This window comes from Colossoma macropomum, unplaced genomic scaffold (genome assembly GCF_904425465.1).
Source record: "Colossoma macropomum unplaced genomic scaffold, Colossoma_macropomum, whole genome shotgun sequence".
Lineage (NCBI taxonomy): Eukaryota > Metazoa > Chordata > Actinopteri > Characiformes > Serrasalmidae > Colossoma > Colossoma macropomum.
The window spans coordinates 22,408,234-22,432,349 of NW_023494807.1; the positions used below are offsets into that span (position 1 = coordinate 22,408,234).

At 39.4% G+C, this 24,116-nt stretch overlaps 1 protein-coding gene across 1 annotated transcript in view; it reads left to right on the forward strand.

Annotated features, from left to right (window-relative positions):
- Window positions 1–1,677: 1,677 nt before the first annotated feature.
- Window positions 1,678–24,116, forward strand: part of ghrhra (growth hormone releasing hormone receptor a) — a 42,869-nt gene continuing 20,430 nt past the window's right edge. Inside the window, exons 1-3 of the mRNA XM_036556353.1 lie at window positions 1,678–1,722; window positions 6,031–6,139; window positions 15,782–15,889. Of these exons, the coding sequence (XP_036412246.1) occupies window positions 1,678–1,722; window positions 6,031–6,139; window positions 15,782–15,889 (262 nt within the window). The remainder of the gene's footprint in view (window positions 1,723–6,030; window positions 6,140–15,781; window positions 15,890–24,116) is intronic.

Consider the following 24,116-nt stretch of genomic DNA (forward strand, 5'->3'; position numbering starts at 1 on the left):
TGATGCTTGGCATTGGCCTTGGTGATCTTAGGCTCATATACAGCTACTCCAAAGCATCCCATTCTATTGGCAATGCTTTTCTATGGAGATTATACAAGCTGTGTGCAAAGTTGAACACCTGTGTCAGCAATGGGTGCACCTTAAAAGGGGAATTCCACCAATTTTTCCAAATGTCTGCATAATTCAGTGGTTGAGGCGTAAACAAAACATTCCGAGTGGTTTGATGTGAACTGCTCTGTTAAAGATAAACTTACAGACTCAGATTTCTTTACAGGGGTGGTGATAGGAACCAGGGGTCTGCAATGTAAATACAGCCATTTTATTTACCATCCAAAATGGTACAAAATGCTACAACCATTGTCCATTTTATCAGCTCCGCTTACCACACAGGTGCACTTTACGGTTCTACAGACTGAAGTCAATCTGTTCCACTGCATACTTTGTAGCCCCCTTTTACCCTGTTCGTCAGGACCCCTACAGGACCACCACAGAGCAGGTATTATTTGGGTGGTGGATCATTCATAGCACTGTAGTGACACTGATGTAGGGGTGATGAGTTAGAGCGTGTTGTGCTGCTACGAGGGGATCAGAAGTTTTTAAACACTGTGTCCACTTACTGTCCACTCTCTTAGACACACCTATTTTGTTGGTCCATCTTGTAGATGTAAAGTCAGAGACAGTAGCTCATCTGTTGCTGCACAGTTTGTATTGGTCATCCTCTAAACCTTCATCAGTGGTCACAGGACGCTGCCCACAGGATGCTATTAGCTGGATATTCTCAGTCCAGCAGTGACACTGAGGTGTTTAAAACTCCAGCAGCACTGCTGTGTCTGATCCATTGTACCAGTGCAACACAGACTAACACACCACCATGTCAGTGTCACTACAGTGCTATGAATGATCCACCACCCAAATAATACCTGCTCTATGAGGGTCCTGACCTTTGAAGAACAGGGTAAAAGGGGGAAACAAAGTATGCAGAGAAACAGATGGACTGTATTTGTTGAACTATAAAGCGCACTTAATGGTAAGTGGAGCAGATAAAATGGACAGAGCGCAGAAACAAGGAGGTGGTTTCAATGTCATGGATGATGGGATACGTCTGGACATCAAATCAAGTAAATTCAATGCAAAGCTTTGAAAGAATATCACTCAATTTTATTCTTGACAGGCAGAAACAAACACTCCGCATAAACTGTGAACGACAGAAATACCTGTCTCACTGCCCCGTATGACCACAGACAAACGTGGGCTGGCCACGAACCTTCGTATTGGCCAGCTCCATGCTCGAATTTTCCGCTCCACCTTAAATAGTGCATCAATACCGTTCTGGTGCTTAGAGGACTATGCAACGACTACGCCATTTAAGGTAGAGCGGAAAAGTCGACTGAGAAGCTGGCGAATAAGAGTCTAACATCGCCTATACACGCCTGCACGCAGACGCGTCCGAGCCCTTACATGCGCGCGAGCCGCATCATCACCACTGTGACACTCTTCAGCTTTGAGTTGGGATTCGCTCGTGAAGATGCTCCGAGGGTCCGCGTGCGCAAAGCCGTCCGCGCGAGCGTCCGCGCTCCACGTTCTGGCTGGATTTATCGCCTCAGACAGCCCAGCACGCTTTCACAGCAGATTTTACGACAGAACGGGATTTTACTGAATATGAGGGCTCGTTTGAACATGGACGCGCTTTGTCTCTGGATGTTTGCCACTTTTTGGAGAGCTGTAAGTTCCTTCTGTAACTTTTGTTTTATTAAAAAGGCTTTACGCAAATGTTTCAGCTATACATGCATAGATTATACATCTGATATTAGCTGCAGTTGTCAAGTTTACACATAAACAAAAGAATAGCGTTTTTGAGCATTGTTTAGCTGATAGAAATAGGCTTGAGTATTTTTGCATTTTGCACTGAAAGCCATATATATACACCGTGTAAAACTATATATATATATATATATATATATATATATAGAGAGAGAGAGAGAGAGAGAGAGAGAGAGAGAGAGATAGATAGATAGATAGATATAGATATATAGGTGTATATGTAACACTAAACCAGATACACAGTAACTAACCTATTCATAGTAAAAGGCATATAGTATATATAGTTAATAGTATAAATTTAAAGCAGAAGGGAAAAAACATCCTTTACTTTTAATGTAAGACAATGAAAGTAGACTTTTCTTGGTTCACTCATCATGAAATGCACACACAACATATATATATATATATATATATATATATATATATATATATATATATATCATTGTTGTTGAAACAAAACCTGTGTAAATTTCATGCTGAGTGAACCAAAAGAAAAGCCTACTTTCACTGTCTTACATTAAAAGTAAAGGATGTTTTTTCCTTCTGCTTTAAAGTTGAGGTTTTGTTCTGACAACATCTATATGTATGTACATGCTTATATGTTGACCCTTTTCTACATATAGATTAGATTAAAGGCATTGTATTTGATTTGTAGTGTAATTTTTGCTTACATTAAACGTGTTGAGTATGCATGAGAATCACGCTCGACCCTGTTTATCCAAATAGTTGAAAGTTACTTGACAAAGTAGCTGTAAATGCTACAGGTTTACTGTATGTAGGCTAGTTTAAAGACATTGTAGTGTAATTTATGTTAACATTAAATTTGATTCATAAGTTCATTCATACCTTCATTGCCAAGAACAACTACTATAACCCATGATGAGTCATAATCAGAGAGATTTTGCTGCATTATTTACAAGCAAAAATCCTTTATCAAACCGCAAAAGGCTGTAAAATGTTGTTCCACATATCATTGACTGCCAAAATCAGGATTCATAGCTTGGCCTGTGAACTTCCAGACATGACCTACACCCTTCCTTTAGTGATTTAGACACTTAAGTATTAAGACAGTTAAATGCTGCTGCTGCCTCTATGTTGTCAGTGACTGCAGCTTGAAATGAAGCATCACCCCTGTTTCATCAATTAATTATGGTGCCAGTAACTATATTTTATCTATTGTGACCTTTTCAGTTGACTTTATCTGCAGATGATGAATGGCTGCTGTTTGATTATATTTGCATTTCACTGCTCCAGATATTTTGATGGATTGGATGAATTGAACTGTATTCTTTCTTAATCAGCATCTAGAGAACGACACCCTTGGAACCACCCCTCCCTTTCCTTTTTTATGGGAAGTTTTGCTACAGCCTGCTAGTAAATCATGCATAGACTCCAATCACTTGTCTCACTTGAGTCTCTAAAATTTAATACAGTTTAACTGAAATGTATTTATGTAGCGCTTTTTCACAACAGACAGTCCCAAAGCAGCTTTACAGAAATGTGGGTCGAGACCTCCAAAGCTGAGGGAGAGCGTGTCAGGAAAAGCTCCCCAATAGCATGAAAAAGAAACACTAAGAAGAACCAAGACTCAAACTTCCTCAGAGAATGAGGAAGAACCAGGGTGGGATCAAGACTCACAAGGATAAAACTCCCAAAGAACATGAGGAAGAACCACTGAGAGGAACCTCGACTCAAAAATAAGGCTCTATAAGAGCACAAAGAAGAACCACTGAGAGGAATCAAGATTAAGAAGAAAGAACTCCCTAAGAATATGATGAAAAATACAGAGAGGAGCCAAGACTCAAAAGAAAGAGCGCCCTATAGACAGGGGTGGATTTAGTGATTCTGGGGCTCTACGCAAAGAGAGGAATGGGGCCCCTGGATGCACATTTTAAAAGTATATCCGGCATATCTGACATATTTATGCTGCAAAAAATATATGTCTTGGCAGGTGATGTCTAATATTAATACCTAATATTCCTCATTTTTGGGATTGTTTTGAAGGTAAATGAATACAGTTTTTTTGTATCAGTGAAGGGATACTTAGCCAGCTAGCTAAGTAGACTTAGCAGATACAATGTAGCAGATAAAACCAATCTGCCCAACATAATAGCGCAGCACGGAACCTCTCCCATTTTAGCTGAAGTCTTGAGCTATTTTTTTCTGATAGGTCTGTGGTTTGTTTACAGTTTGACTTGGCCCTTGTATTTGATGTTTCCAGTTTGGACCTGCTGAAGGCTTTGTGATACGACGTTTGCTGTTATTTTTGTGTTTCTCTGCTGCACTTGGATAACTTTTATTTGAAGTTCCATCTCAATGCTCAGAAAATCACAGCGAAGAACCTCCTTTCCAAAATGTAGATCAGTGTGTTTTTCATACCGGTCTGTCTTCACATGGTTGTGTCACGTAACAACATGGACTAGACAATTATAATTGTGGGTGTGGCTGCATTGAAATGACTGAAAAGAATAGCTACAATTGGAAATAACAGCTATTTTTATAATGTGTTCGTATATATTTCAGAACAGATTATTGAACATCAACACATACAGTAAATCTAATTTTTATTTGGCTCATGGGGGCCCTAGGCGGCTGCACATTTTTGCCTAGCACAGGGGGCAACACCTGGCTCATATAGCTCTTTTACTGTCCTGTTGCAGCTCCGCAGCACAATTAGATGTTAAGGTAAAATAAAATAATCCTCCTTTGCAGTAAAATAAAGCTCTGCTTATCTAACAGTTTTAACAATAAATAGTCTTAAACGCTGGAGTTAATATATAACTGCTAATTCACCCTTTAACCCTGAAGGTTGGCACGCAGACTGCTGGTCACCATAGCAGCGCAGATAACAATCTCACCTAGCTAGTAGACAATGAAAAAGTAACAAAAAGAAAGATTTAAGAGGAACATCGATAATTTGCAGATAAATGTACTAATTTGCATTTATAATCACTCCAGATGGTTTCTGATATGGTTAATCTGAAACGAGAAACTGTCAAATACTAAAAAGCCGCCAGCTGCTTGTTTGAATTTTCCCATTCCACCTTAAATGGTGCAGCAAGTACCTTCTGGCAACTCAGGCGCCATTTAAGGCAAGACGGGAGAATTCGAACAAGAAGCTGGCGAATGAGGAGCTGACTTCAGCCTCATAAAAAATCAAACACTAAAAGACATTTTCCAAGAAACTATTCCACTTTGCGGAAAAGCATCCTGATGGAGATGTGAGAAAAGCTGAGAGAATAGCTGAGCTAAAGCTTAAAGCAGAGCAAAGTAAGTCTGCATTTTCATTTATATTTTTTTGCCTATACTAGTACATACTGAGACTTATTTACAGCCAAGATGGTAAAACATTACTTCAATAAAATGGACAAAAAATGTTGTGGCTCCCACGGTGGTTTGATTTTTGTTGAAAGAACAAAATGGCTCTTCTAAACATTTGGGTTGCTGACTGCTGGCCTAGTGCAACGACCACTTCTGCCTAAGAGCTTGAAGAAGAAACACAGTGATGAACCCAGACTCACAAGGGGTTAATGTCCCAAAGAGCATGAGGAAGAACCACTGAGAGGAACCAAGACTCAAAAGAAAGATCTTCTTAAGAGCATGAAGAAGGAACAGAGAGGAACCAAGCCTCAAAAAGAGAAACTCCCTAAGAACATGAGGAACAAACCAAGAAAAGGACAAAGACTCAAAAGAAAGAACTCTTTAACAGCACAAGAAAGGAACCACGACTCAAAAGGAAAAACTCTCTAAGAGCATGAGGTGGAAACACTGAAAGGAACCTGACTCAAAAGAAAAAAACCTTGCCTAACACTAACCTGAACATCTGATCCAACCAGGGACTTCTGAAAAAGTTAATTAGATGGAGCAGGTGCGGCAGATTGTGGTGGGAACTGGACTCCGCAGGAAGGCAATTCTCCAAGGTCAGGATTAGGGACCACTGCTCTATACCAGTAAGGTTAGTTTTGGAACTGAATGTCCAAACCAAGAACTATTCTTAACTTTTATTCTCAAGAGTAACAAAATATGATTAAACATTATACAGAGACATTCAGATCAGACAGAGGAGCGATCCATGCGATCAGACATTGATTAATGTGAGAAGTCCAGCAAAGGTTATCAGAATCTGACCACCTTTCAGTCAACCGTAGTTCACAGACTTCAGTAGGTCTATTCCTGTCTTGATTTCATCTTTTGATTGTGCCTTTATAGATGCAGGCCATCCACCCGGACTGTGCCATTATATCCCAGCATATGAGGGCCCAGGAGCTCTGCAATCAGACCAGGTGGAGAGAGAACAAGAACCAGACTGAACCACAAGGTACGCATACAACCTTCTCACTTCACTGCAGATACAGTCTCATTCAGCCATGTGTCTCTAGTACTGTTTGTGCCTAGAACTACATTTTTATATATAAAATATTAAACATTCATCTTAGTTAAATCCCTGTAGAGAACTCTGTTAATGTAGCATGTTCTTGTCATCTTGGATCTGCAGGAAGTATAGTGTAGCACTGGGCTTGGATCTGCCATGACAGTGAATCTCATCCACGCATCAGCTATAGAGTTCATGATCCCAAGAACTCGTTTTGGAGATTATGAGTCAGTTATTTGGATTAAATTACACATTCAATGGGAATTATCCTTTAAACAAAACATACGTAGTAGAGATGGGCCAACACAGCACCAGCTTTTGTTTCTGTGACTGATACCAATACTGAAGCCTTTAAGGAGAAATGTTTCACTCTGTTTTTACGTTTTAACATAATTCCACGTGCCATGTTGTGAAAGACAACCATTAACTGAATCTCCATATTGCTGTTGTCGGAAGTTTTTGATGTAATTTGAAAATGCCTGTTGCCCTTTACATTGTGTGTAAATTTCATGAAGAATGGACCAAAGGAAATGGACCAAAATTACTTGGAAAAAAGTCAGGTTCCAGTGACTTACATTAAAAGTGAAGACGTTTTTTTCCTTCTCCTGTAAAGTTATAATTTTGGAGATACAAGGTTTTCTTCATACAACAGCAATATGATGTGTTTTACTCTATCATTTACTCAAGAACAGCTCATTTTGTGTTGGTCATATGCTAATGACCACTGCTTTCATTGCCTGTCTCAGCAGAAGGGGTGGGGTTAGGGATGTGGTCAGTGTGCTGTGTTGGACAGCTCATCCATGGCTAAGCACAGTATTGAGGCCATATGTGTTTCACTTGTTTGTGCCAAAAGACAAATACAATCACAAGTCACAAGTCAAGGGCATGTGCCAGCCAAAGTACATCAAAATTCAATGCCGAAACTTTTTGTTTACTAGTTTGTCACCATTAAGATGCTAATTTCCTCTAGCGCTAATGGGGTTTTCAGTGTAGTGTTAGTACCAAGGTAATGGAGGTTAATATTTAGAGCAGCTCTCTGGATAAAACACAGACATTTGAAGCTCATAACCATCATTCAGGTAACATATTCTGTCTCTGAATATCATTGGAGGCTGTTAGCTTAGCTAAGTGCCTGTCTTACTCTAGTGAGGACAGAATACAAATCCAATTAGGCCACAGAAACCATTAATATGACATCAACAAGAAAGAGCCCACTGAATCAGTCCTTTTTTGAAGTGCAATGGGCCTCATTCACCAATATCTTCCTAAGTTTTTTCTTAAATGTGTTCTTGAAAAAGATCCTAAGAGAAAGAGAAAGTTAATGAAAGTCATTAAGCTTTCGTTATTTTTAACAGTTCTTTCTCAGAATGTGACCAGGATACAGTTGTTCTTGGTTTAGCCTTATTTGTCCTGGTCATTGTACATTCCAGAAGAGTGATGGCCTTAAAATAAGATGTGCAGGAACAGAGGGTTTTTTCAGAATTGTTTTTTGGGTGCTGTAAGGCCTGCCAAAATAATCCTTTTGGATGAGTAGAAAACAATTCTGCAGAGTCATCAAGTAAAAGGTAAGTCCACTGATCTTTGTGTACAGATTTTCCCAAAATATTAGAGAGAGTATCTTGAATACATAATAGGAAACGTCGGAATCATTTGCATATACATGCCGAATACTGTTGAGTTACACAAATGAGAACAAGGGTCAGTGACACTTTATTTTGAATGGTCCTTTTTAGCTGAAATAAACACTCAACAGGCTCTCAGTAACATGCCAAAAACATATGAGGGTTAGGATCAGGTTTTGGGTTGAGGTTAAGGTTAGGATTAGGGCCAGGGTTAGGGTTAGGATTAGGTTTTGGGTTGAGGTTAAGGTTGGGGTTAGCATTAGGGCCAGGTTTAGGGTTAAGATTAGGTTTTGGGTTGAGGTTAAAGTTAGGATTAGGGCCAGGGTTAGGGTTAGGATTAGGTTTTGGGTTGAGGTTAAGGTTGGGGTTAGCATTAGGGCCAGGTTTAGGGTTAAGATTAGGTTTTGGGTTGAGGTTAAAGTTAGTTATAGTTTCTCTGCCTTTATTAACCCTAAGGAGACAGTAGCAATGGTATATCTTTATTTATAAAGCCTTGTTGGGTAAACCCCTTGAGTTTTCAACAGTGGATTTAAAAACAATTAATTATGTTTTAAAAGAGACAGAGAAAATGGGACTCCTAACAACTGCACAACACGTGGTAGACACCAAAACTGTCACCATCAGATAAACAGCACTTAAAGCTTTCATCCTTGAGAGAGAGGAGAAAATCAAGCTCCACTCTTACTTTAAATCTGAAAAAATCCACAGGTCTTTCTGTCCATCCTCAACACTGTGAGTCTGAAAGGATGTGTAGCTGTCAAGAAGCCCCCACTGTGAAAAGAAAATAGACAAAGAAGAAGAAAATTTGCAAATCAAGCAAAGAAGCTGCTACTGTTCTCAGAGCAATAGACTGACCACCCCAGAGTCCAGACCTCAACATTGTTGAATAGTTTTGATTAATTGGATTGTGAGAAGCAGAAAATGCAAACAACCTCTAAGACTGAACTTTGGAGGTGTGGAAAAATATCCCTGCAGATTCCTTTGAAAAACTGAAAGCAAGTCTCCTAAAAAGGATGGAAGCTGTTACAAAAGTGAAGCATGGAAACACTAAATCTTTAAAAAACTGATATTATATTTAGTTGTTGATGCTTCAGCTATGAAATTGAAAAAAATGAATCAGATCATGGTCATTTTGAATGGCAGTTAAGTAAATTAAGTGTGGTGTTTGACTTTTGCACAGAACTGTTTATGTGCCATTGTAACAGATATGTCATCAAGCAAGGGCTTCGCCCCAGTTCACTCTACCCGATTATGTACAGTTAGCTGTGATGAGAGGGTCTTATTCATGTTACTTTAATTGAACATGACAGGATGTTGCTTCTCGGGATGAAGTATGAATTAATTTTAACTAAGCTCTGTGTTCCCAGAGGTAAATATCAGCTTTCAGGTCATTGTTAAAGGAATGTTTGCTGGAATATTCACAGCAACTGCCCATTGACTTCTATTGGAAGTGTCTTTTGTATCAATGGGATTTTCAGTTCTAGTAGAGGAGAAGGACACATGTAGAAATGATTATTCATAGTCATCACCTACATGCTACACATGGAGATTAGCTTGCTGGATGCCGGCGTCTTTTTTTAAGCATTCAGGTTTAAATCCAAATGTACATATTGGAAGTAAAAAGTGGCAGCAGACAGCATAAAGAAGTTTGAATCTGTTTCCAACTACAACGAGACGAAGTACGCATGACACAGTCAATTTCTCCAATCCTTTCTTTCCTTTCATGGTTCCAGACAGAAAAGAGATTGCATTCGAATTTGCATTACATGATGGCATAAATGTCTGTGAAGCCGCTCTGTTTGATGCTTGTCTTATTCAAAGGAATAAAGCAGAGTGACTGCTTTTCTGAGGTAAAAGGACAGGCAGCTTGAGAGGAGCCGGTGGGAAATTCTCCCAGTGAAAGGGTCTTAACCGTCAGGCCTAATCTCCAAAGTGATTTACAGAGGCATTGTTAATCTGAAATGAGTTGCGGCTCACGCCGATTTCATCTCTCCCAGTAGACTGGCTGGATGAATTAAGGCGCTATGAATAGAAGTGAGTTAGTGGGCGTCGACGTCCGGAGCGAGAGACAGGAGGAATGCTCGCGACTGGGCTAATTGACCCAGATGGCGGATGTTAATGGTGTTAGAGGAAGCAGGTAGAGACTCTGGGGGTGTTTGACTAGAACTAGGAGAAAAATGAGGTGTTACTCTGGAGACAGGGAATGTTTGCATAATGTTTCTTGTATAGAACTGTAGAGCCGTGCTTTACTTGAGCTGAAATGGCAGACAGTGCTACACTATCATTCTGCTAAATATCGTAAATCCACAGAGAACTCTGTTTCCAAAAAAGTTGGGATGCTGTGCAGAATGTAAAGAAAAACAGAATGCAGTGATGTGCAAATCATTTAAACCTTATATTTATTTGAAAATATTACAAAGACAACATATCAAATGTTGAAACAGAGAAATATTATTGTTTTTTTAATATATTAATTAATTTTGACTTGGCAGCAACAGGTTTTACAACAGCATGGCTCCGTAGTAAAAGAGTTTGGGTGCTAAACTGGTCTGCTTGCCGTCCACTGGTGCATTATGAAAAATACAACAAAGAAGACCCTGAACTGTTGAGCAGCTAAAGTCCTATATCAAGCAAGAATGCAAAAACATTTCACTTTCAAAACTACAGCAATTGGTCTCCTCAGTTCCCAAACACTTACAGGGTGTTGTTAAAAGAAGAGATGATGAAACACAGTGGTAAACATGCCCCCGTCCCAACTTTTTTGGAACATGTTGCTGGCATCAACTTCAAAATGGGCGTATATGTCAAAAAACAATAAAATTTCTCAGTTTCGATATTTGATCTGTTGTCGTTGTGCTATTTTTAATTAAATATAGGGTTTAAATGATTTGCACACCATTTCATTCTGTTTTTATTCACATTTTGCACAGCGTCCCAACTTTTTTGGAAACAAGGTCATATATTGTGCAGTCCTAATTCAAATGTTGCTGTCATAGCCTGGTACAAATGTTGAATCTCACAAAGTGTTACCTTAGTCTGCTTTGTGGCTATATGTGGGTGCAGCATCAATATTAATCTAAAAGACCTTGCTAAGGTGCCTTTAGCCTGGTGCCTTTTTTGCTTAGTAACTCAGTCATCCGTGTAGCTCATCATAACATGCCAATTGGTCCATCTAAAAACACTGCCAGAAAAATGTCTCCCTTAGGCAGACTTGACCCTGTTTTAACTGCAGGCTTTACAAATGACATGATTTCCCTTCAGCGGGGACAGAGATGCGTCTGTGCACCGCACACTGCCCACTGGCCACTAAAAGCACTCAATACGCTCTAATGTGGAGGCTTGTCTTCAAAGCCCTGAACATTTTCCCATGTTTTCTTTATGATGAAGCTCTATGTGTCACATTTCCATGTAAGGCACTTTTCTTGAATCCAAGATCAATTATTTTTGGTGAGTTTGATAGTATCATATAACCTAACACCCAAATTCAGTTTTATAATACCTACACTTTGGAAATCATGCATTATGTCTGCATCAAGCTCCTTACATGAGCCATATGAGGAGTGCGGTTTGAACCCACGTGGGCCTCTGCCTGTTGGATCTTAAGTCCAATTCGGTTATTCTCGTCAACAAGATGTCTTCTCCCATAGATCTTTTGAGGCTGATGCTCCATTTCCAAAACTGACCATCTAAAATAAATGTGGCGCCTCTAAATTTCCAATCTAGGTCGTCCTGCAGAAAACTTCAGGCTCAGTGTCCTCAAAGCAGAAGCTTTTTTTTTGATTTTCCCTTTAGGGGGAATAGCCTCCCTTAGCTTCTATCTATCTTTTATTTATTTACGTATAGACCTCTAATCTGCTCACCAGCTACCTGTTGTATATCACATTACTCAGTATATACCAATTAATAAACAGGAGCACACTGACCTTTAAGCAAAAGTCCCAAAATAAGTGACCATCTGATGAATGTTCAGTGACATCACTAACTAACTGACATACGCTGAAGCCATGATCAGCCAATGTCAAGTTTATTTTGGTTCGTGTCCCAGTCTCTTGGGCCTTCAGGCGAGTGTATGAAATATTTTACACCAGAGTGGACAAACAGGGGGAAGGAGCGACTGAAGCTTGGCCAGAATTGCTTTTCATAGGCAACTGCGCACAAAATGGATTCATACAGAAACTGTTTCGTTTTAAATTAATTTCATTAATACTGAAAAGGGAAAAACACTTCACCTATGGAATTTATATTATCATCATCATCACTTTATATTGGGCTAGCAAAGAAGAATCAATGTTCGTAGCATCGCTGTTCTAACAAAACCTTATATCTCTGAAATAGACATATATTCCAATATATTTAATTATACCAGGATATTCAACACACACAATATTGTTATTGTAGATGCTCTGAAATACTGTCACTGGATCTTAGTCAAACAAGTTGCAGTTTCACCACAGCTTTTTCAGATATGCAGAGTTGCTCTGGTTTCACAAGGTCCCACTGCACTTTCACATTGTGATTCTATGCTATGTTTGATGATTGAATGGCTATTTTAATGATAGGCAGACTCATTGGTATCAGTATAGGTGACAAAGCCATGGAATAGTTTAGCAGATAGAACCCAGTGTGTATAGATGGTCACAAAACAAGTTTCTTGGAGATCTCCAAGGGTGTCCCCCTAGGTTCCATTTTAGGTCCTGTATTATTTTCTATTTTTACAAATAATATTGTATATGACATGCTTACAGCTCAAGTGCATCTTTAGATGCACTTGGTACAGATGCAGATAGTACAACAGTCTACTCAGTTGATGATGCTCTTGATGAGCTACAGATTGTCTTTCAACAGGTGCGACCTTATTGTATGGTCTAAAGTTGATTATAAATGCTGAGAAAAACCAAATTCATGATCCTTTCCAGAGCTCGTTCCCAGATCTCAGATTCTGTTAGCATTCATACCTTAAAGGCATATTGAAAGAGTGTCATCCTACAACCTGGGTATTTGGATGGATGATAGGCTCTCTTTTACAATGCATATTGAGAACCTAGTGATGAAGTTGAAAGTTACAGTGTTTTTATTATCATAATAGGATCTGCCTGAATTTAGCAGCTCAGAAAACCCTTCTACAAGTTACGGTCTTAAGTGTTTTAGACTGTGGGGATATTATTTATAAGCACGCTGACTGCTCTATACTCTGTCGCTTACAGTCTGTGTATCACAGTTCTCAACGTTTTATATCCAACTCATTGTTCAGTCCACATCACTGTGTACTTTATGATCTAGTTTCTCAGCCTTCATTAAGCCCAAGGAGACAGTAGCACTGGTATATCTTTATTTATAAAGCCTTGTTGGGTAAACTCCCTCCTTATCTGTGTAATTGTCTATCTCCTATTAACAGCTGCTATGATTCTCACTCCTCCAGTAGGCTGCTCTACAAGGTACCCAAGATTAATTCAGAATTGAGGACAATACTATAGACCTGTGACTGACAGACGCCCTAAAACATTATTAGCACATTAGGTAATTTTTTTCAATAATTAATTATTGACCTATCATCATTAATAGAATATTTTATTTACAAATGTTATAAAGATAATGTTTTCTTTTTCTTTTCTTGCTTTTGGCAAACAGTAAACATCCAGAGAGCCTCTGTATTTCCCAACAACCCCCCCCCCACCCCCCACCTCTATTTACATGAAAAGTTCAGCCCTACCCTCAAACTAGGCGTGAAAGGAACTTGCTAGCAGTGAACTGTGAGTGAGGACTGTCGGTGAAGCATCATGTCTCAGCTTCCTGAAAAATCTGGCATCCAAAAATGAATAGAAAGAAAGGAGAGAGAAAAGAAAAGAGTTATATGTGGATTTACGATATTTAGCTGAACGAGTGTAGCGCTGTCTGCAATTTCAATTCAAGTAAAGCATGGCTATTTACAGTTCTATACAAGAAACATTAAATACGCAAACATTCTCTGTCTCCAGAGTAACACCTCATTTTTCACAAAGAAAGTTGGGCATAATTCATGTGTGGTGAAAATTAATCAATTAGTGTAGTCCGTACCTCTACCAGTGAACCAGCCCTGTCTCCTCATCCCCATACCCCTACCAATGAACCAGCCCTGTTTCTCCACCTCCATACCAATACCAGTGAACCAGCCCTGTTTCTCCACCTCCATACCAATACCAATGAACCAGGCCTGGCTCCCTATCCCCATACCCCCACCAATTGGCCAGCCCTGTTTCTCCATCCCCATACCCCTACCAATGAACCAGCCCTGTCTCCCCATTCCCTATACCAGCCCTACTTCCAAATAAAGAAGGAGGTGAGCAGCATTGTGTTGAATGACATGCCATTTGGCACCTCACAAACAATATTTGACAACAGCAACATAAAAATCTAGTGTTAGCTTGGCTACTTAGTAGGTAGCCAACTGTCTATTTTAAGCAATAGCCTGAGGCTTCAAAATTAGGTAATGTTAGCATGCTAAACCCTCGATGTACTGAAAGTTGTAAAATAGAGACTCACTAGCCTAAAATTGCAAGCATGATGCCATTTGTGTATATCTTTGTTACAAAAAACAAACACAACACACAAGAGTTTGTAAAACTCTGAAAATAGTTTTGTATATTTGAAAATGAATTGTGGAAAAATGATTAGTGTTTGAATCCTTATCATTAAAAAGAATTTAATAATTCCAATGGACTCCCTGTATATTATTTACATTTACATTTGCAGCATTTAGCAGCTTATCCAGAGCGACTTACAAAAAGTGCTTTGTCTATCTAGAGAAAGTATCTTTGCTCGTTACAAATAGATTAGAGATAAAGCCAGTCCTGAGCTCAGATACTGCTAGAAAGTCCATGTTGATACCTAGAGAAAAGAAGAGTTAAACACAGTGCAGTGCAATACAATACATTTCAATAAGTGCAGTACAATACATTACAATGAATACTTAACTCAGTGCTCATTTAGGTGCTGTATAAAGAGATGTGTCTTCAGTCAGCGTCTGAAGACCACGAGAGACTCGGACAGCCAGTGGGAGTTCGTTCCACCACCTGGGTGCCAGTGCAGAGAAAAGTCTTGATGCTTGTCTTCAAGCATATTATCAAGGTTGGGCGTGGCTTGTGGTGGTATGATAGGGCCCAATGTGATATCTTTTCACAGGGCCCAAAATCCCTTGTGGCACCCCTGTGGGGACTCAGTCTGAGACCAGTTAGCTTGCTATAGGTTATGGATATAATCTCAGTTCTGAGCATTCAAATATTGTAAATGATATGTCTGTGATCTACTCATCATAAGGTGAAAGCCTGAGTTCTTAAACATTAGCTGCAAAGTGATCAGTGATGTATCCTGGGATCCTCGGGTAATTAGATCTCTAAGACTACTATTATACCTCTTGTTCTCCATTTAGCACTTTATACTCACCATTCAGAGAGCGGCCAAGAAGAGTAAAGTGGTCTGTTTTCCTGTGATGGGGCTCTTGTTCTTCAAAATCAAACATGTAGGGCTCAACCACACTGATCCTGCTTGCTGTGTTATCATCTCTGGCATTGTTGGTAGTGTCGCTCACTACTGCCACTAGAGCCGAGTTGTTTACCTTACCAGGGAGATGCCCCTGTCAGTAATTATGTGATCTGACACACCCACACAGTTCTGAGCAAACAGCTGCTCGGAATATTTCTTGAATATAACACTGGTAAATGTTTCTGCGACACATCTTTTCTACTGCTATTAAAACAAAATTTTAAACATTCAAAACCATGTTAACAGGGGCTTTAAGGGCACAATGTATTAACACGTCTATTTTGAGAGTGTGCAGAAAATACAGAAGGAGATGATTGAGAGAAGAATGAAAACGAGCTGATGGATGGTGTGTGTGCATGCCTGATTGAGTAGTTGAGGCAGTACTTTAGACTGAGTGTGTTCCAGTTTGTGTTGACTGACCATGCGCCCCCACTCTGGTGTGTTTCAGGCTGCAGGACGGAGTGGGATGAGATACGGTGCTGGCTCAGAGCAGATGTCGGCCAGGTGGTCAACGTGTCCTGCTCCGAAGTCTTTCAGCACTTCTCCAGCAAGCCAGGTCAGCTTCGCTGCTAATAATTCGGTATCCAATGATAAATTATCTGTAGTCATAATCAAAGTGTGGAGCCGAGGCCAGGCAAGCCAACAAAGAATACATTGTTGCTTTCTCTGAATTTAAAAGCTCTCACAAAGGAACACAAAGTGTATGGCTTGTAAAAGGAGCGATTTATTTTGAGCTTTTTTCTTCTGTCACATTCATTCGAATCAGACACCAAAACCTACTTTACTTTGGCACATCTTCAGGAAGCCCCTTCGGCAATTCGGAAGCATGCTAAAGTGGGTCACAGACCTCTGTAAAATTTCATTTAGAAACATATTATCCTTCCCTTTGATGGTTGAAAACGGTTGTCTGCACATGTTCCTGCCTTCCAATGGTGGGAGACATACTCTTAGTCTCATTGTCTAGCTAACATAGTAAGAGGTATGCAGACTTTGTGTGACCTAAATTGAAAAGCTGGAGGTTGAAATGCCTGGAATCTGCCAGCTCAAGGGAAATGGGAAATGTGCATCAGGGTCGTGTGACTCCAGGTGTCCCAATGGGTCCGATGTCCATTGTAAAGGTCACAGCATTTTACAGGTCAGTGGTCTACAGAATGCTGTGAGTGTTTGTTGCACAGAACCCCAGAGGAGCTGTGAGGGAGTTAGCTAGCTCTAAAAATGTTGCGCAGACTTATCCTGCCCTCCTTTTTGCTGGCAGCAGTGGAAGCAGAAGCTGTCTTACCTAAGAGAGAATCGATTTATGGTTGCCTTTCAAGAAGCTGCTTGAAGTATGGATTGGACTATTTGCTATTATGGCAGTGGCCAAAATTAGCCCATTTTTTCAGTATTATTATTTTTTTATATCAGAAAATTACAAACTTTATTTTAAAGTAGGGATGCACTGGAATTCTGGGCTGATGCCTATGTCCAATATTCTTCATGTGCATATCTGCCAGTGTCGATATGTAAACATTTGTAGGAATGGGGCTACATCTATCAGCATTATACACCGATCAGGCATAACATTATGACCACCTACTTGTTTCTACGCTCATTGTCCATTTTATCAGCTCCACTTACTATATAGGTGCACTTTGTAGTTCTACAATTACAGACTGTAGTCCATCTGTTTCTCTGCATACTTTGTTACCCCCCTTTTACCCTGTTCTTCAGTGGTCAGGACCCCCATGGACCCTCACAGAGCAGGTACTATTTGGGTGGTGGATCATTCTCAGCACTGCAGTAACACTGACGTGGTGGTGGTGTGTTAGTGTGTGTTGTGCTGGTACAAGTGGATCAGACACAGCAGTGCTGCTGGAGCTGATAAAAAGGACAGTGAGCATAGAAACAAGGAGGTGGTCATAACGTTATGACTGATCGGTGTATATATAACATTTATGTCTTTAGGGCTACAAATGCAGCATGGCCTAAACATTCTGCTCCTAAAGAGCCCAATAAATACATCATCAAATATAGGTTTGAAATGCCTGTCAAATCAAAATATCTGTCCAATGCTGATATGATTCTCAAATCACTGTATCTTTCATTTTCAGTTGCTTTTGGCTGTTCCTGGAGTGAGACTGGTTATCATTAAGCACGCACAAATGCGTATTCATTGTTTAAAAGGGAGCGTACCTATGTTCCCAGGACCCTATATGTTCCCAGAGCTGTACATCCCCTTTAGCTTTTTACATAAAACATCAAACTTTAATACGAGTCATACTTAACCCGCCGTTTACCCGCTGCTTCATTGAACTTCTTCATTTTGGCATTCAGAGCACTGGGCAGATTGATGCCTCTGATTCCAGGGGTTTTACGCTAGCCTGAGGCTAGCCTAGCCACACTCAAGTGCATTCCTATTAAAAAATCTGCTATTCTTGTCTCTTGTATGACCTATGAAAGATCATGTTTAGGATCCTGGGGTTATCAGAGTTCATACACAGGGTTTTTTTTAATAGAAATACACTTGTGTTCAGCTAGGCTAGCCTCACTGAGCTAGTTAGCCAACTAAGCAAACTTTGTAATACAAACCGTTCAAGTCTGAGCATAGCATGTATACACAGGACCTGAGAAACATTGGGCAGTTACTTAGTCATTTCAAATGAGCAAATAAAGGACCCTGAGAACATAGGGCCCTACTGGGCTAAACTAGCTAACTAGCTAACCAGCTAAACCAGCACCAGACCAGTGTAAGACCAGCGTAGCATGGAATCCATGCTAGTCTAAGCTGCTGTTTTCAACAGGGCTAACATAAAATAAGCGTGAAAGAACAACTAGGTTATTTGAACTCAGCCACTTGTGTGACTGCAGTTAATATCATTTCTTGCCAGTGGATCTGGGATCAGTAATACATTTGTGACAAACTTATGAAAAACTGTAAATTAGAAAAGGCTCAGGCTATCAAGAGTTATTATTATGCACCCCAAGATACCAATGAAACAGGCTATAACTGTTACATAGATAGCAGTAAATGCATTACAATAAAATGAAATACATTATTTACATTTTACTCAAGTAACAGTTCTCATATTGAAAAAGATTCCAAAAGTGCATGGAAATGCCAACAGTACACGACTTTTTTTTTTGTTAACTTTCCTGTCAGCTGTTTATTAGAACGGTGATTAGCATCCTAATCATGTGCACTTTCATGGTTGATGTATTATTAACAGCACTTACAGACAGAGTGGTGTCAAGAGACAATAGATCAAGCCTTCATAATAAATCATTGAGATTGTTTAGAATAATTAGTCAGTTAATGGCTGCTATATTTCCTTGCATGGTTCTCAGCTACAACCAAGGTACGTTCTTCTTGGTGTCTCAAGTAATGCTACGCAATGCATATGCTAATTAATGCGCAGCAGTGTTAGAAGCTCAGATCAGTTGTATGCATTCATATCTCTATTAGCATATCAGTCTGTTAAAGTTTGGCACTGTATTACTTTGGTAGCAGACATTTTTCATGATTTCAAAGTGGAATTACGGAGGTTCGGTCACTGAAGTGATGTGTTCATTGCTGTGTTGCCAGATTGCCCTTCATGGATTTGTGCATTTAATGTTAGATGCTCACTGCACTTGCTTAAGCCTCATCTTCCCAACAGAACCTTTGATGCTTTTTCAAACGGTAATGCTGGATAAGTTGGTGTGGGTCCAGACTGAAGTGGATTGCTGGGATCTAAATTTATCTAAACGCCTTAGAAATAATGAAGGGCTTGGATAAAGACACAGTCAGATTATTAATCTGTGATTTTAAATCAAACAAGCATACAGTGCATTTACAGATTACATACTCAACCCAGTAGAGCATATATTCAGGAAGGATATTTTAATCCTTTGTCGTGAATGCGAGTAGCAAAAGATTAAAGGTACGGTGTGAAACATAAGGATTTTGAAAAAAATGTCATTTTTGATGGCATGTTTTCCGCTACATTGGACTTGAAGATATTTCCACAAGATCGCATTATTAAAAAATCCACAAACACATTTCATCTAGTCCAGTAGTGGAGGCTGATGACATCACAGCTTGCCCCCAATTGTGATCCTTTGATTACTTTTTTTTTTTCCAAAACCACAAGAGACACAGGATTACACATTCTCTCTAATCTGGCTGCTTATGTCAGTGTTCTTAAATCCACTGCGAGTGGTTAGAGCTTAAAATGAGCAGCTCCCAGTGTAGAGCAGGGTTATTGACCACGGGGCCTGCGCTGTGGTAAACCGACCTAAAGTCTTAATCACAGGGATCAGGTACTTCTGGGGCTGATCAGAGAGAACAGAATTCTCACTGACTCTTCGTGCACATCTGTCTTACTTCCCGAGCAATCTGGACATGTAAAGCTATTGTATGCTGTGTAGTATGCTGGCTTTTTACACATTAAATGCTGTATTCAAGATTTTATAGTAAAAATCAATGTTGAAGGGATGTTGCCAGGCTAGACAGGCTTTACAGAGTGTTGGCAAAAATCCCATTCAACCTAAAAAGAAAAAGACCTAAATTTGGAATGGGTATTAATTTAAACCACTGTTAACTTGTAGTTGCCATTTCCAACCTGTCATTTTTTGATTAGTTGCAACAACATAGTCCAAGTCAGTAGCAGGAAATTAATGCTGAAAACTCCCTGCTATAAAAACCCAGCTTGACCAGCTCAGACTGGTGAAGCTGGGCATGTTTTTGTTTGAGTTTGAATGTTAAGCTCATCTTCCAGCCTGATATACTAGACAAAGCTGTTCAAGTGTGCTGGACATCCAGCTGGACTAGCTAAACTGTTTAAGTTGGTAGGCCAGCTAAGTTGGTTGCTCAGCATAGGCTGTGTTTTAGTGGCATAGTGTCTGGATGTGCAGAGCATGCACTTGCATATCCAAGCAGTGCAGCAGTTTTCCAGATGTGGCACAGATGTTTGTGCGAATAGAGAATAGGCGCAAGTGACACACACGGCAAAAAATCAACTTAAATAAACTCTGAAAACCAATGAAAACATAACAAATAGTGAGTAAAAACATAAAAAAACATGAATTCCACAATTCATGGTTGTTATTAAATTAAATACTAGTTAAACATTTTGTTCATCATTCACATGTTCTGATAGATCTTCCGGCAGGAAACGATTGCCCAATCAGAAAACTGCCACATCCCATGTGCTCTTTTACAAATTATATTTTTATTAAGAAAAGTGAAGTAACTGATTTGACTATGTATCCATTCGGAAAAGGGATGTCTGTTCACCTTGGTTACAGGTGGTGTTGATTCCTAGTATTAGCCCACTGAACCATTCCAGAGTGCCAGCACTGAATGTGAGAATAGATGCATCGTTCATGTCACACAGAAGAAGTATGTGTGAAACATCAGCTCCCCAGCTGTTTCTATAAATACTGAGTTTAAGTTTCAGATATGGTCAAAATATGAGCCTGCAGAGACTTCCAAAATACACTGGTATTACCATATATACTGGTACGTGGGGTCTTGCTAGGCTTGTCTTGTGATTGTTCTCTTAATTATTGTTAAGGGGCATCTGGTCCAAAGCTTTGCCTACAGGCCTGGGGATAATTTGTTACACAAATTGATGTCCAGCTTGTCATTCACCTTGATCATCAAAAACATATATAAGCCAGTTACCAGCAAAAGATGGTCTTACATTGAGTTTTCAGTACTGAAGGATCTGACAGCAACTGCAACATGTCAGAGTTGAACAGCGCCAAATTACACTAACTACTGCAATTTACTGCTAATATTAGATACATTACATAATTCAAAGTCTGATCAGGTTAACTAACATTTTTAGTTGTAACCATGAAACTTTTTATCTTGTAGTTCAATTTGTGCTGTTATTTGTAAAACGCATACCGTAAGACTAAGTACTGTAAATTGTTGGCAACTGAGTTGCATTACTATTACAGCTGATAACATTCCAACTGTGGAAAGTATACAGTATACAGTATTAACTGTTGCTTACTGTTAATATTGTAGAACTAACCACTGTGGAAGTGCCCATAGAAATCTGACATGGGTCATGCATGTATTTTAAAACATGTGTACATGTATGTTGTATACATATATGTACGGTTTAAATATTGAACTTATATGTATAATAATTATGTATAATAAAAGAATCATATATAAATGTCTGATGGTTGAATATATATATATGAATAATGATATGAATACTGTTTTCTATCATATATTGTTAAATTTATATTACACATATGTGTTTGTATGTGTTGATATATGGCTAAAATATTCATATGATTCAGATGTGATGACGTGTGGGACAGCAGCAAGTTCACAAAGAATTTTTATTAAAAGGAAGTTTGAGTGGTGTTAGTCTATAGCAGCCATTTGCCACAAGATTTATTACAAAAGACAAAAGATAGAAATGGCTGTCCATTACATAAATTAAGACTCTGCGCTCTTCCATTTAGATTTTAAAGTACTTTTTAAGTACCGAAGTGTGGGGAAGTTCTGGAAGTGAACCATGTCGTTTCGCACAATGTGTTTGTGGACTTTTCCTCTGAGTGATTTAACACTCTGGACAATGCACTTCTGACTTGTTAACAGCTTGAAGTCTCAAAAGGGCAAACCTAATTCCCTTAGTACTTGGCAGAGTGACAGAACTAGACACCATTCATGGTACTTAGAGATGATTATCTTGGCAATGTATTATCACTGTCATGAGTTTTTTATATCATTTGAAAACATCAGTGGCCCTTTATACTGTGTGAACATTTCATGATGAACTGACCAACAGAAAGGGTCTAAACTGGGAAAAAATCTTATTATATTGTTATAGGTGGACCCTGAGGACCCCAAGGTCTGTTTATGATGTTTTATATATATCAACCAACAGTCATAATTCATGTTTGCTTCCAGTTGTCATGGTAGACATCCAATGAGAGCAACAGTGGCTGTGTGTTCTCACCAATGTGTTTATACACCGATCAGGCATAACATTATGACCACATCCTTATTTCTATGCTCATTGTCCATTTTATCAGCTCCACTTACTATATAGGTGCACTTTGTAGTTCTACAATTACAGACTGTAGTCCATCTGTTTCTCTGCATAATTTGTTAGCCCCTTTTACCCTGTTCTTCAGTGGTCAGGACCCCCATGGACCCTCACAGTGCAGGTACTATTTGGGTGGTGGATCATTCTCAGCACTGCAGTAACACTGACGTGGTGGTAGTGTGTTAGTGTGTGTTGCGCTGGTCTGAGTGGATCAGACACATCAGTGCTGCTGCAGAATAGTCCAGCTAGCAGCGTCCTGTGGGCAGCATCCTGTGACCACTGATGAAGGACTAGAGGATGACCAATACAAACTGTGCAGCAGCAGATGAGCTATCGTCTCTGACTTCACATCTACAAGGTGGACCGACAAGGTAGGAGTGGACAGTGAGTGGACACAGTGTTTAAAAACTCCAGCAGCACTGCTGTGCCTGATCCACTCATACCAGCACAACATACACTAACACACCACCACCATGTCAGTGTTACTGCAGTGCTGAGAATGATCCACCACCCAAATAATACCTGCACTGTGAGGGTCCATGGGGGTCCTGACCACTGAAGAACAGGGTAAAAGGGGCTAACAAAGTATGCAGAGAAACAGATGGACTACAGTCTGTAACTGTAGAACTACAAAGTGCGCCTATATATAAGTGGAGCTGATAAAATGGACAATGAGAGTAGAAATAAGGAGGTGCTCATAATGTTATGTCTGATCGGTGTATGTCTGACTGACTGTTCTGATTGGCTGTTACGTGTGGTGCATCATTCCAAACCAGTCCACATTGAAATGACACTTCTAATGACTTGACTTCAAGTCTGACATAAAATTGAAGCTTGAACCCATGACTTTGTGATTGGTACTACTAAATTTGAAGCCCAATCCCAGCTCAAACCTAATCCCACACACTAACCGAGATGTCATGCTGGGATAAACTGGTGTTTTGCACATCTATCATGCATGAGGTATTTATTATCAGTATATTTTTGCTGAATTGCTGATTTTACCTGCCAGAGAACAGCATCCACCCTACTATGATCAACTCTTAGCCCCACTGCACTAAAGAACGCATGAAAGAATGCTTGAGAGTGCATGAACTTTTCATGGGCACAATCCTTCAAATAAAAACAAATCTACTACATAAACAAATCACTCTTTAGGATTAAGATCGAACCCCAGCCTGACCCATAGCTGAAGTTGTATGTGAAAAACTGGCCTGAAGCTTGATATTCTGTGGGCCTGCTTGGGTCGGGTACCAGACCTCTAAATAGGTGAGGCTGAACTTCTATAGGCTGAATAGGCAGATATATCGCTGCTGTCAGAACAAATCCTCATATCTCTAAAAAAGGAACTTTACAGGACAAGGACAAAACAATCTTAACTTTTAGTAAAGGTTATGTAATTTTGAACCATTTCTGTTGGTCCAGTCATCATGACATTTTGACACAACATACGCTACAGTTTTCAAATCGTCAAAAAATTAAAAACAACAAAAATTCAGATACAAGCTTTTGTCTTGAGAGTGAAGATGTGTAAATCAATTGGATTTTGTGATGTAAATGTAAAACAGATGTTTTTGCAGGTTTGTTTCCATATATGCACTGTATGGACTGTATGTTCTGAAACTTTGATGTTGATGTATGACTTTTATGTAAAAAAAAAAATGAAAAAAAAAGTCAAGAAATAGAATATTACGGTTAAGAACTTCGTTTTCTTCTTATTTTGGATACAAGGGGATTTGTTACAATAGT